Raw genomic sequence first — 15,485 nt, 5'->3', positions numbered from 1 at the left:
TTAAAACTGACACAAGTAGCATATCATGGAAATGAACACAGTGTAATTAAAATATTTCTCATTTTTTGATTTCAAGTTTTTTTTACAAAAATTATTAAAGACGACCTACCACTAAATTTATTTCCAATCTCATTACGTTTTACTGAAGTGGGTTGATTTTCTTGATCAGGATTCACTGATGATTTTTCTTGTTCTTTTATTAATGTATAAGTTGATTCTTCTAAGGAAGTAGCTTCTGTAAGAGTATTTTGTCTTTGTAAATTGAATTTCTGCTCAATTATTTCCGACGCGTCGTCTGCAGTAGGAATATTGGTGTTTGGTGGAATTATAAATCTTTCATCAATAAAATCATGTGCCTCATATCGATCAAGCAGTTGTGATTGAGATTCACTTCCAGAAAAAAAGGAATTATTTAGTCAAAGGAAATATTTTTAAAGGAAATAGCATATAATAAATTTAGCCGTTGTCATTATCGGATTTATATGTCTCACCCCATTTGTAACTGTGATTACTCAGTGAAGTATTTAGAATGTTAAACATAATAGTGAAATTTGTTGGCGTTTCTTGTAGAAGGAGTATTTAATCTTTTTGAGTAAGTGGATGACTACAAAAAATCTCTTCAATTATTATTGTTTTATTCAAAGGTTAGAATCTCAGATTAGATGGTATGTTCTGAATAAACCTTCATTCTCGTCTGACGTATGGAGTTCCTAAATGTATACATTGTTAGTACATGGTTTCATATTCCGATTGTTTTACCAACTCCAAGATGGGAAAAAATACGTATTCTGAATTTAAATTATAACAAATATTGAAATACGTGGACAAAAACGTTTGATTAGTCTGATTAGTTATTGTTCTTGATATTATGTTTGGATTCAAGAAGCAATTGTAGTAGTGTCTAGCCAATGAAACTTTAGTGATCGTTTTGGTGTATTTCGAACTGAAATGTGTATGCTTTTATCTAAATTGAATGAAATTGGAGATCTGATCAATCAAAATGATATGCAGGATAAATGTTCGCTTCATGGTTTATCTGAAGCTGATAATTTGAGCCAAATTACAGTTAATTTTATGCGAACTATAAAAGAGTTTTGAAGAGAGTTATTCATTTTACAGATGACAGTCATCACAGACTGACTTTGGTCGGGATATCATTGAATATCATTAAAAACTGGGGAGGACTGCATAGTTGTTTCTTCCTGAAATTTTAATGATACACCTACTAAGATTAATTTATGACAACCATATAATTAGTTTTACCAGTATTTATATTCGTCATTTACTGATATGATAATTATATCAAATGACTGTGAGTCATACACATTGAGTTCTTGATCGTCTGATTGGCTAGCTGAAAAAAGGTAATATAATAACATTGCTTTTGTAGCAGTGCCTATTCTGGAGACTTGAAACCACCGTTAATAGATATACAAAGGTGTCTGCATATATACACAAATGTTGAAATGATAAAGGCCCATTATTATTTAAAAATCAGTGGGTAAACGGTAAACTAATTCATAGATTAGTGATCCGATATTGGTTGATGAGTGGAGATAGAGACTTAGCTATCCCTTATGTATAAGACACAAAATACAACTGTGAACTCTTTACTACTACTGATTTCACCAAACTGGATTTGGGATTTTACACTGTGTAAATGAAAGGTTATTTTGGTTTACATTATCTTGTTCTCAATGGTTAATCGGAATTGTGTATTGGTGTATCACGTGATCTAGTGTGATGGTATAATAATCTACTCTACTATCTAACATGTTGGTCTATTGTGCCCAGTCTATTATCGTATCTACCAGTTGTATCACCTGAGAAAATATAAATCTTATTAGATTCCTTTGTTACATCATGAACATATTGTAAATCCAAAGAATGATCCTAATAAATCGATAAAATAGCATTGAGAACAAACGAATTAATTTTCACAAGTCGTTTATTAGTAACTGATGAGAAACTTTTCCAATATTTGTTTTACCTGTATGGCTCGGAACTTTCTCGTAAACCAAGAATTGATGATGATCGCGAAGAAAGTACACTTTCTGTATCTTCACTTGGAGTTGGCTGCCTTATCATAGAAGCTAAATGATTTTTCAAATCAGAATTATAATTTTTCTCATCACTGATAATGTAAACTGGTTGCTGAAAAATAAAAAAAAGATTAATATATACAATAAAAGTGCAGGAAATATGTGAAAATAAACTTATCCACCTTGATCGCTGTAGATATTATGTTATTTAAAGTAAAGTGAAAATCACAGGATTTTATTTCTAAATACATTGCAAAAACTTTCTAGTACATTTGTTTGGTATGTTAATATGTAATTGAGTACACTTAGAAAATATACCGGTTGTGAAATGTCTTACTTCATAAAAAACTATGAGTTTTACTTATCCATTGTCTAAATTAATTAGAATTCATTTAAGAAGATTGTAATTAATATGAATTCTTTGGGTAGAATAGTTTGTTTTTTTTGTATATTGAATGCTACATTAGTAAACATCTGTGTTAGATAAAACTCTATTGACATTTTAAAGTTACATCAACGGGGAATTAAAATATTTAGATTAAGATTTTTTTTTAGGAAAAAATTGAATTTACTTAATAACGTTAAGTATAATATATTATCGAAACCATCAGCTGATAATAGTTACCAGTACCCGAATCATTATTTGCTTGTATAATAAACATTGGAAATCAACCAAGTTATTAATCCTCAGCCTATTTTATAATCTTTAAGTGGTTTTAGCCATATATTTCTGAACGTTATGGATTGAAATGTGACATTGGTCAGCTTATCAGCGAAATTTATTAAGTCATCTTTGTATTACTCTCAAACAACGACTCATAGAACTGCATGTAAAATCACTTAACTTTTCAGTTAATATATGCTTTTAAAGATAATTAATTCGCTTCACATGACTGATATTTCAATTAAATCTAATACCGACAGGTAGTATGATCACATTTTGATTTATAAACAAACATATGATGTATACCTATATATTTTTTCAATGTTATTTATTGTAGTGAACTAGAAAGCTTCTCAGACTCTGTTTATTTCCAAAGAGATTATTCAATATTGTTAGTTTTTTCATCTATGGATTATATTAAGCGGTGGACGTCTTTTAAATAATTTTAAATTCGAGTGAAGTACAAGCTGAACACTATTTGGTTTCTAAATGCTTTAACTGATATCAAATAAAAACTAATAATACATATTTGTAGATGGATATATAAATAGATGGCTAAAAAAATTCCATAAATTGTAGATAGCAAGAACAAACAATTAAGTAGAATAACCTGAATTCATTAAATAACTTATATGTATGAATCTTCTGGAAAATCCCCTCGTTGTATAATCATTCAAATCACTAAATTACTTGTTGACAATACTCTATAGAATATCAAGAAAGTTAACAAGAAAGGTAAGTAAAATGAATTCATTTTATTCTGTCCTATTCTTTGTTTTAATAGTTGAAATCATGAGCCAATCGAAGCTAAACCACCATGGAAAACCTGGAAGAACTGAACGGCCGTTTCTTCCCAGTGTGGGACTCCTCAGCAATGTGCATCCACGATCCCGCCCTCCGCGATATTCGAACCCAAAACCTGTCAGTCTCGCGCGCGAGCGCTTAACCACTAGACCACTGAGACAACCAGCATCCGATGGTTTTGATGTCTAACTTCAACCAATCCACAAAATTGCGCCACCGTACACTGTTGTCGTCAGTGAGCTGATATCTCACAACAGACCTTGTTGAACTCCACTGGTAACGGCTTCTCACTAGAACTACAGGAGTGTCTCTTGAAGTCAGTCACTAATGAGAAAATGATTATTATCAGAAGGTGTTCTGTGAAGAACTTAGAAAGTTGAATAGTTGAAATCATGAGTTAATTCTTTATTCTTGCTCACTTCAAGGTAATAACTATCTAAAAACAATTTATTTACTTACTATTGAATTATAGAACTCTTTATATTTCTTCAATTTTTTTAGTATATATTCTGATTTATTTTCAGAATGTGAAAATATTTGAATCCATGGATGAGATAAACATTCTTTAGCTGAAGGTCTTTTTCTGAAAGATTTCAAAATATTAATCTATCATTTATATACTGAAGTCTAAAATTAACGAGTTTCCATATTAATAATGCATTGATATTATAATAAAGCGATTTCTATTCAAGCTTTGTTTTGTTATGCTTCATAAAACAAAAACCGTAGTGTTCTCTTACAGTAATAAATGTTTTGCTCATACTTTACTGTGTAGTTCAAAGTTCAATACAATACATACAAGTGTGTGCATTGAGTTCTTTATCTTTAGTCCTGTTAAGAGAACATACTGCTTAGATCTGGGAACTTATTAGCTAGTATAATATATTCGATATTACTACTATTACTACACATAATAGTAAATATAACCGATTCATTTGTGTTTTTCTGAGATAGATGGTTATGGAGAACAAATCCCTATGAATAGTGATTAGAGGTTTTGCCTTACGGGCAAACTGAAACAATTAATTAAAACACATACACAGGATTTGGTTTCTCATTTTTTCATCAAATCCACGTCTGAATGATTTTTTAATTCGGAAATATTATTTGTTTGTAAATATTTGGGTCTTCCCGTTGATGTTAAGAATTTAATTTTGATAAGTAATTATGAGCATATGTACCTGCTAAGCGCGTTACCTTAGTATTGACATCAAATTACAAGTATTTTAACTAAAGATAGTAACTAGCAATGAAAATCCAGACGCATTTTTCTTGAAATTGGTCAACTAGATTTACCTGCATCCGTGTTAAGCTTCACTCAGTGATTCGAATCCAGTGCTCTTCGCTTCAAATCCCAACGCGTTATCTACTGAGCTAGTGAGTAAAATAGGTACATCCAAATGATTAGTCTCAAACTGAATGGGAAGGACCTTCCGAATTTCGTTCAGCCTAAAGGATACATTACTAGCAAAAGTACTCCATTGATGTGTACAGTAACTATATACAGCTACTGTTACGTTTCCAAAAGACAATCTGAAAGTAGCGTCATATCATTAATTCGTTGATATACACTGATGTTTGTTTTAGGACACATTATCTCACTCATACTAAAGATTTCAAGGGAATAATGTTTTGAAAATGAATCCTTATTGTACAGTTCTATGTCAAGTAATTACACAATACTAACACTTACGTAGGGTCAGCTTGTAAAAGTTGTGAAATAAAATCTTTGCCTTCATTTGAAATATTTTCCATTTCTGGTACATCGAATGGAATAATAGCTTGTAATATATCGTCAGTTAGAATACTACCTGTCTCATAATCAATAAAAGGAGGCCAACCGGCAAGTCTACAGATAATAGAAATAACAGGGATAAATCAATGAACACTGTATGAAAACACGATTCAAAATACAATTTAAACCAAATGTTGTAAGGCTGTTTTTATTTCATTTTGTATTCATTAGATAAATACTGGGGTACATCAAGTAAGGGATATACTATTATCAAATAGTGGTTTTACTGTATTTTCTAAAGTTGTGTTTTTTATTAACATAATATATGGTAATTCTTTATCATGAAATGAATATAGATTATTTGATTGCTATTGGACAGAATAATGAATTTTAAGCTTACTTTCTAAAACATATGGTTGGGATCACGAACCGATCTTGTTTAGAAAACAATTGAAAACCTGGAGGGACGATATAATTGCCATGTGCTCAGTAATGACCAGCATCGGGGGGAAATTTACAGCGTTCTAGTATTATGTCTTGACCAATTGAGCTCAACTGTATTAAGCGTGAAGAATTTACCCACTGAAGACAATGAAAGATGGTTGCACAATATCGGGAACTGATTGAATTTGGACTTCAATACCATGGGTTCCTGACTCGGTGGTTGGAGGTTAGGCGTTCGCGTGCGAGACCAAATGCAGGCGGCGTTGCCGTGAATCCACATTGTTAAGGGGTCTCGTACTAGAATCAAACGACTGTCCATCACTTCCAAGTTTTCGACGGTTGTTTAACTTATATCGGCTAGTGATCTCAAATTCAACAATCTTCACATCCCCATTTTGATATACATAAGTGAAATTTTTCAGGAATTCTGAATTTTGTGTTACCTTTGATAGTAACTGACAGTTGAATGCAAAATTTAAATCTTGTCGCATTTGGAAATAATCAGTTAGAAGTACATGGATATATGTGAACTGGTAGTCTGTCTAAGGTTTTGACCAAACATTAAATTTATCATAACTAGCCACCAGTTAATACAATATCATTGGGTTTATATAAGAGCCCCCAATGTCAATAAAAACTTTACGTTCATTTATCATACATCGGCCTAATATAAATATAAAACAAAACCTGTGATCAAAGAGGAAACCAATACCACTGTCATTGACGAATTAGTTTTTTAAACATTTTTAGCAGTAAGCGTTGTTCTACATTTCCTACGATGATCTGAGTCCAGTGCATTTCACCCGTTTTTTTTAAAATCATTTTACTAACTGTCAAAGTATTCAAACAACATTTTAGCGACTAGTTGTTTTGCTACTGAACAAAAAAATTAAATCATTAAAAGCTGAGTTAAAATGACTTGCGTCATTAGTCTTTTCAATTAGTTATGTTACTACTTATAAGTAGTTGACATAGTTGGTAGCAAATGTTTTTTTAAACAATATAGTAGCTGATTTTGTGTTAAGAACTACTAGTTCATGAAATTTAAACTCAAACCAAACTAACTAATCAAATGATGCAGTATAGTGGTAATTAAAAATTAATGTGATTGACAGTATAGAGAAAGGTTCATGTTTTTGTTTAACTATTAACATTATCATTACTAGGAAGATTGCCAATCAAAAATATTCCTCCGAAAGATTTTAAAATAAATATTAACTTCAACAGACTTATAAGTTGCAATAATTTGTGAAGTCATTGACGATCTCCAAGGTCAGTGTAATTGTTTCATCTTAACTTAGAATTTTTTTGCATAATATGGATTTCCCTTCTGCCTAATTTATAAGTATGTTACTATTAAGCTATAAGGTTCTAGTTGAATCACTTACATCCCTGAAACCTAGTTATTATATAATATTAAACAACGAAAGCATTGTTTGCTTCTCTTTTTAAACCTATTCATGTAACTAGAATAGGATACTATGTGAAGTTTTAGTTATACATTCTTCATGGAACCTGGAACTTTCAGGTTAGATCACTAGCTTGAAAGTCTCGTATCATTTAGTGACAAACTATAACAGGATATTTATCCAATGGTGTACAGTATATGTTTTTTTTCTAAATAGTTTTATTTTTTAATGGTAAAACCATCCAAAAATAAATCCTTTTTTAATTGTTTAGAAATTATACACTGAATTATTTAGTGCTAAATTAGATTGTTTTGTTTATTAAACTCACAGGATATACGTTAATACTCCGAGACTCCATATATCTGAAGGTGGACCTAAATTTTCAGAATAAGTGTGAATAGTTCCAGGAACTGTTCCATTAGTTTGTTGTATTAGTAATAAAATTTCTGGAGAAACATATTCCGGCCTGTACCGTAATGGAAGTACACATGTTACACAATTTTGGGAATTAGTATTATACGTTTGTGCTGCAGAAAATCCTGTAACTTTGAGCAAATTACTGAAAACATTCATTTTATGACGATCTGTTTGACTCACTACATCAGTTACTAGAGAAGCAAGGGCCCGTAGTAAATCAGGATTGTCCGATGAATTTCCACAATCATAGTTGTCGATTGTTTTCTTTACAAAAAGTAGATTTTCAGGCTAAAAAAGCAGAAATTTTAGATCGTGTTTTAATTTATGATAATTTGAACTTTAGTTGTAATTTGTTCAAAAGATATTATTTTATCATTAAAATATAATTTGGTGATAAATAAATTTATTTTGGGGGTTACAAACTTTATTATGTACTTGATAATTTTGTAGTGTTCTTATTTGATTGATCGAATTTGCATAACTTAGATAATTTGGTCAGTTATATGTTAAATTTATATGACCAATACAATACTGTCAAGTTAAATTAAAGATAATACAGACTGAAGATGGAAGGTTGGTGGGGAAGAAAACTATAAAGTGCTAGCATCAGGTTGTGTTTAGTAAACTCAAAAAATTGTTGCTTATAAACACATAAGTTACAAAGTTATTCTGAGTATTATATCACTTGTGACTTGGGTTAGCAATAAAATTGGTATACTGTTTAATGTGTTCCATTGAATTTTAACTGATTGTATTTGTTTGAATAATAACTGAAAAATGAAATGAGTAAACTTTAATACTTGGTTGATTTCAAAAATCTTTGATCAGCGTACTTCAATTATTTGCCTAAGTTGATCTATAGGATATTTTGTAAAGTAAGAGTACTCGGCTTGTGATTAGACGGGCAGGAATTTTATCGTTGTAATGCTTTCTCCTACCTTCTTGATTTTAAATATATTGAAATACCTGAAGCTTAATTTGTTAGTATGCAATGACTTTTGTATCGGTTAATTAGGCCACACTTCCAATAAAGCAGTAGAAATGCACTATTTGTTTTGCCTTTGCCACAGTACTGTCCTTACAACATATGCAAACAAAATGGGGAGGGTATTTCTACTCACCTCCCACCACATCTTCCATTTAATGCATCAAATAAAACATCGGTTGAATTTTCAGCTTCTTAGGGATATTAGCTTAAATTAGCCATGTGAATCATAAGAACCTATATGCAGTATGAGAGACGTGTCGTTCGAAGATTCTGTGATTTTAAATGAATTAAGCTATAGTCTTAGCCTTTTATTTCACGTGTTTTCATAATCTTTCTGAGAAAGCAACTAAAAAAGTATCAAGCACATCAGTTGTTCACTATACTAACCTCAATTCAGTAGATTAGCAGGATATTATGTTGGGACTGAAAAAAAGCTATTTGGAAAGGAAAGGAAAAGGATCAAACAGAAGAAACATGAGTTATCAATGACAAATTAGGTTTTTGGTCACCAGATTATTCTCTACAGAAGACTTAAATTATCTCTACTGCTGGTCTCCGAAACTCAGCTGTAAAGAAAACGTTTAGCGGTTCCACAAAACTCACAATCAGTATGTATACATAATCACAATTTTAATTGAATAAACAAATATTACTTGAATATCATAATGAACTACTCCTTGATTATGAATATGCTCCAATGCTTCCAGTATTGAACGAATAACAGCTGCTGTTCCCATTTCTGACCAATTTTCACATGCCAGAACCGAATCAAGTAGATTTGAACCGGACAATCTTGAAAAAGTATTGAAATTATTATGAATAATTTATGAAATCTTTGAATAATGATTACAAAGTTGATATTATAGATTGTAATTTCAAAAATGAAATTTCTTAAAGACTTAATGAACTCGTTATTAGTGTTTTTCTGTTGTTGCCGCTGTTTTGTCGAATGAAATGATACTTTTTCAGACTGATCAGTACGTAGAGAACTTTCAGATGAAGAAAATAACTTCATGTCGAAGATTTAAATTTGATCAGTTTGAAAACTTCGTGCTGTTAAGTAAATAAGAGGAAATTATCATGTAGTAACCTCGAAGGCCCTTTTTATATTGATATTTATATCTAGTCCCAGTGTATTATGTGAAATTAATCAATTATTTGTTTCTTAAATATTTGTCTCGATCAAACCCTGTCTGCACACATCATGAATAGATAGGTGGTCATTTATGTATAGTATATGATCACAGATCTTTGTGCCTGTCTCCCACCATCCAGTACCAATTTTAATTTTTAGAACTATTACATGTATGTTTCGAAAATTTGATTAAAGTGCAATGTGACATCTAGTAACTAAGAGAGGTTTATAAATACGTTGATGAATATTAATTAAAATTTCCATGGCTGTATCGTTTTCCTTGATGAATATTTATCAACCTTAGTACAAATCTAAAATTACAGTGACCTACACGTTCACCTACTTCACCTTACTTTTCTCAACTATGTTTCAAACCATATCAACAGTAGAACATTTACTTACATTTTCCTATGTAAAACTTGTATTAATTATTTGTGGACTTTCTTGGAATGCTCGTATGACTTTCAATCAAAACAAAATCGTTGCTAAAAGACCGTATAAACCTGATGACCACTTTATACTTATTCAATTTTACACTGTTCGAAGTTAAACAAAGTGAACTCTATTAATATCTTTATGAAAAATCTAAATTGAAACGTTAACAGTAGAATCCTTGGTAGATACCGTTCGGGATCACCTCACGTGATGATGCTTTACGACCCTCTTATTTCAAATGAAGTACCTCCAGTAGTATGGTATACTTATTAGGAATTTCCTTCTTTATCAGAGGCCACCATATATCATTTCAGTCGACAGAGATATCGTATCATAGCAGAGTAAAATAGGATTGTAGAGGACTTTGCCGATACTCCAGGACCTGACAAAAGTTAATGATCTGGTTGGTACAAAATGTTCATATTTTCAAGCCATCTCATTTTCTAGATATCATTGCCTTTGGGTTTCGTAGTCATTAAATTAGTCACGTTGACATAGGTCCATGTACAAAAATAAACATAATATCACTAAGTCTTAAATATTGCAGCTGTGAGAATAGTAAAAGTTTGGACGGTCTCTTTGTATTGTATTCTCCGGTTATCCTTTTGTTGTAAGAAATTGTCCAAACTTCCTCCAAGACTCTCCAATACGTATAGCATCCAATGGTTGTAAAAAAAATATTTCAGCAAAGACAACTCGCTTTTAGCTCGTTTTATGCTACTTATTTGGTTTCATTAAGTCCTGGTTAATCAATCGATTTTATTGAAAGTTACAGAACTTCTTAGTAAAGTCTAAGAACTATACAGTAAACACTTCATTTTCAAAATGTCAATTAATTGTCTCAAACTTGAATATTCCTTTTACAAATATTAATCAATCGTCTCAGACTTCATTACCCTTTCATTTCCACACCAATCATTCTTTGTTCTCGTTCTCTTTTCTTTAATCTTAATTTTCTGCCTCCAGGTATTTCACTTTTAATTAATGATACATACTACTTATAAATCTATCAACATCAGTAGCATATATCACAATATTACTTAATCTTGGATTATTCAGAATTACATTTCTTAATAAACAACTGCTTAGACGACAAATCTTATTTTTTTTTTAAAAAGTAAGCCATTTTCAGACAAAATATTCAGTCTATTTAAAATTTAAAAAAATAATAATAATCACCATGGTAACTTACTTTTCATAAACTAAAATAAGAACATTATCACTGATAAATGCGTCTATTAATTGCAAAACATTTTTATGACATAAACGTGTTAAACATTCCATTTCACGTGCACCATTTATACGACTGATTGGATTATTTAATTTAAATAATTTCCCAATATATTCACGATTTGTTTTTTTATCAATTAATAGGTGAGTTTCTGAAAATGAATCACTAAAAAAGATAAGAGAAATATACAAAAATAGTTTGATGTATACGTATTACGTAATAGATGGATCATTGATTAAGATGTTTGACTTCCAGACACCAGACTACAAATTTAAATCTACCATTATGTATTTCAGTTTGAGCAATAAGGTATCATCACTAACTTTAATACATAAAGTGTAGTTCTTAGGTAAGTATATGAATGTGTAACTAGTTATTAATTATTAATCATCATGTATATCTGGTTATGATAAAAAGTGAAGCGGCATGAAAGAATTTACAAACTTATACTTCTGTAAATGACACAAATTCATACTAGGAAATTTTGAATTAATTTTAAATAAAAATAATATACTCATCAGCAGTGCGCATCCACGATCCCGCTCCCCGCGAGATTCAAAACCAGGACCCATAAATGTCGCGCACGAGCGCTCGACCATTAGACCATTGAGCCGTTATCCAACGGTGTTTATGTCCAACTTCCAGGTTTTCCATGGTGGTCTAGCTTCAATTGACTCATGATTTCAATTATTGAGATTGATAAAATCTCCACAAAACCCCTCCTCATAAAAACAATATACTCTTGTTTTTTGAAGTCAGTTTTTATGAAAGATGATATCATAGAAAAAATATTGACTAGATCTCAATAGAGCGAAAAGTTAAGAACCGGTGATTTTTCCTACTTTGGAAATATATATCAAGATACGATCCATGAAACTTGGAATACAAAAAATGAATAAAAACTGGTTTGTCCTCTCCCACAGTAGGCTACTGTTGATGGTATCCAGCCAACGGATATTGAGTATCTTGCGTAGACTACCGTTTATAAATATTTGTACTGTTTTGAAGATGATTATTATAGTTCATCACGTTGCAGCTCCGCATAGCGGAACTTTCTTGACGTTCGTAGTAAAGATTTAGACTTTGATGTTGGTTAAAAGTTGTTTTAAGTTCCATATGTTCTTCAACTGTAGGGGTTCTGCCATTGATTTATCAATCCCTACCTCTACATTTGTATCAGATCCTCCTTCTTCATCGATGATACTTCCCGGGTATATGAAAGTTTCCAAATCCTTCAGAGCTTCTTCTCTAAGTGTGAGTGTGTTGGTGTTATCCACGTTGCATTTGAGGATCATGCTTTTTCCTGTATTTATGTTGAGGCTTACTGATGCAGAAGCTGCTGTTACACTAGTTGTCTTCATCTGCATTTGTTATTGGGTATGGAATAGTAGGGCCAGGTCGTTTGCGAAGTCCAAATTGTTTAGTCGCAGTCAAGCTGTCCATTGTATTCCGTGCTTACCCTCAGGTGTCGAGGTCTTCGTAATCTGGTCAAACATCAGAAGAAAGAAAAAGGAGGAGAATAGGTAGCCTTGTCTGCCTGAGTCTGTCAGCTTCCCTCCATGCGCGACTTTGCGTTGTAGCCCGTCGTATGAATTCCGGATGATGTTGAAGATCTTTTAAAGTACTCCATAGTGTCGAAGAAGTTTTAATAATGTTCTATCCACACTGTCAAATGTTTTCTCATAGACATGGAAGTTGATGTATAGTGGCGAGTTCCACTCAACTAATTGTTCAGAGATGATCCGTAGAGTCGCGATTTTGTCTGCTCACGACCGATCCCTACGGAATCCAATTTGTTGATCTCGAAGTTGGCTGTCCAGCTTGGGTCTAATCAGTTTCACTGATTCCGAGAACCGCCAAGTTGTATCTCCTCGTTTCCGTTGCTATTTGACCGGTCGTCCAGGTCTCCCACATTGTCCGGCCGTTTCATGTACCTATAAAAATTGTTGCGCTGGTTGTTAGAAGATGCATCGGCCTCATGACCTCCGAAGGATCTCGGCTTTCATCCTGAGGCGTCGAAATTCTTCCTTTAACTCAGCGGACAGAGTTTTAGTGGTTTAAATTGTTTATTCTGGTTATCGTATTTTAGAAAGGTTATTTTATACCGGATGGGGTTGCTAACCCCATGCCTAACACTCTTTCTTTGCTGGGGCTTGGGACCGACAGTAGCCCAAAAAGAGCTACAGGTGGAGTTGCTTCTAGATAACGGTGAAGATAAATATGAATAATTTTGAATTATTTATTTTTACCAATAAAGTTCCGTTAGAAAACGTCTGATTTTAAGTAGCTTTATTTCACTTGTTGCCAAACAAAATTCTGCAACTGAAAATGAAAGAATCAGTTACATAGTTGTAAACGCTTAAGTTAAGAAACTATGTATTATGATAAACTTCGGAATGACAGAGACTCTAATATCGTCTGAGTGTATACCGCAATTCTTAGATTAAGGTAGCTGCTACTGACAAATCGTGTCAAAGATGAAAGCGAGTCTTAGTTTCTACTGGTTGCTACTATTTAAGATTTGGACGATATTATTCAGAAAAAAAGCATGTCATCAGAGGCTGATCAAATTAAGTTTTGAATATTAACAATAGGGATTCTTTTAATTGCTGATTTTATCTTAGTTGTTCTTGAAAATGTATACAGCTGCGTGAACAATCTAGAAGGCTAGAAGACCTTTGTTAAATTTATAGTACAATGATACCATTACTATCATGAATGTTTGTTAAACTTGATCTTTGGTGTACATGAGAGCTTATACTTGAATGTTCAGCCTGATAATAAATTTTATTGAAATCATGAACCGATCAATGTTAGATCGCCACTGGAAACTTTGAAGCACCGAACGACCGTTTCGTTCTATGATGCGACTCCGCAGCAGTGCTCATCCACGACTCTACATGCGGAAACCGGACACAGGACTCGCGCACAAACGCATAATAGAACGACATGGCCACTCAGTGCTTCTAGGTTTTAAATAGTTGTCTACCATGGATCGGTTCATGATTTTATTGAGACTCAACAATCTGCACAACATAATACTTACAAATGATAATAGATTTGTTGATATTACAATAGAGTTAATAAGATCACCTCTCCTCAATATTTAAACTACTGCTGACATTTGTGGTTGGAATGAGTGTACAGATAACGACTGGATTTTAGCTAGCAGTAAGAACAAAAATACCTATTTCGTCTTGTTTTGGACTAGTTAACGTCTCCACGATTATATTCAAAGTGAGAAATGAACTGGGCGGTTATTTTTTCAAAGTTCCGTGGATCATCCACCAGGGTACTGGGTAAAGATAATAGCCAATGTGTTCAGTATTTATGCAGTTATATCTAAGAGTTTGAATCTTTTAGCTGTCAAACTTATGAACTCTAGTTAATTTGTATTGGTAAGCGTACATCCTGCGCAGATTTTTTCCATAATCCTTTTTGTAACAACTGTTTGATATACTTGGACAATAATTAAATCAAGCTAAAAGCAAGATATAAGAATAGTTGCTCATGAAATAATACTCATCATTTACCTTTCAAGTCGTCTCAATACAAAATAATGCTTTTCAATATTTGTCCATCTCAAAGTTATTTTAGTCGGTGTTGGATTTTCTAAATCATAAATAAAACAAAGTGATACAATAATAAACACATTACAAGTAAGTAGTCAACGATTATTTCTAGAAATTATGCACCAGATTTTGTTTCAAAGTTAGGGAATCAAAAATTAAAACTGGTTGCAATTTTAAATTCATTATTTACTAGGGAAGCGAGTGATATCATGAAATTTGTTTCTCGAGATTTCTATCATCAATTACAAGACGAAATGGCGTTAAGTTTTACGGCATATAATCCGCTTAAGAAGACCACATGTGAATAGAAGCTGATTAAATATAATCCTGAATGTAAACAATAGGAACATGGAAACTTTTTCAGGAAATAAAAAAATTGATGAGTATTTAAAATCATGGAGATCAAAAAAGTAGGGTTATGTTAGCCTAACCTATGGCAATGTGCTACTATAATAAATGGCTATAAAATTTACGCCATTTTCCCTTCTTTATGATGTAGAGTAGATTACTTTGGTTGGTTTTTGTTTTCGGACTAGTACACAGATGTTACAGTTAACCGATAAGCAAAACACAAATGTCGAACTGGTTTTCACTATGAACTGACATCTA

General features: G+C 32.2%; 1 protein-coding gene across 3 annotated transcripts in view; it reads right to left on the bottom strand.

The window, feature by feature from the left end:
* The window catches only part of MS3_00010298 (uncharacterized protein), a gene marked incomplete at its 3' end in the record, with an annotated part of 193,824 nt that overhangs the window by 13,277 nt on the left and 165,062 nt on the right, over nt 1-15,485 (bottom strand). For all 3 annotated transcript variants that reach the window (XM_051218657.1, XM_051218656.1, XM_051218658.1), the window contains 8 exons: nt 14,838-14,916; nt 11,266-11,469; nt 9,157-9,295; nt 7,427-7,803; nt 5,204-5,359; nt 3,970-4,093; nt 1,991-2,154; nt 110-390 (listed from right to left, as the gene is read on the bottom strand). In XM_051218657.1, the coding sequence (XP_051070355.1) occupies nt 110-390; nt 1,991-2,154; nt 3,970-4,093; nt 5,204-5,359; nt 7,427-7,803; nt 9,157-9,295; nt 11,266-11,469; nt 14,838-14,916 (1,524 nt within the window). The remainder of the gene's footprint in view (nt 1-109; nt 391-1,990; nt 2,155-3,969; nt 4,094-5,203; nt 5,360-7,426; nt 7,804-9,156; nt 9,296-11,265; nt 11,470-14,837; nt 14,917-15,485) is intronic.

Source organism: Schistosoma haematobium, chromosome ZW (assembly GCF_000699445.3).
Source record: "Schistosoma haematobium chromosome ZW, whole genome shotgun sequence".
Classification (NCBI taxonomy): domain Eukaryota; kingdom Metazoa; phylum Platyhelminthes; class Trematoda; order Strigeidida; family Schistosomatidae; genus Schistosoma; species Schistosoma haematobium.
This window is presented reverse-complemented; position numbering and strand designations above follow the sequence as displayed.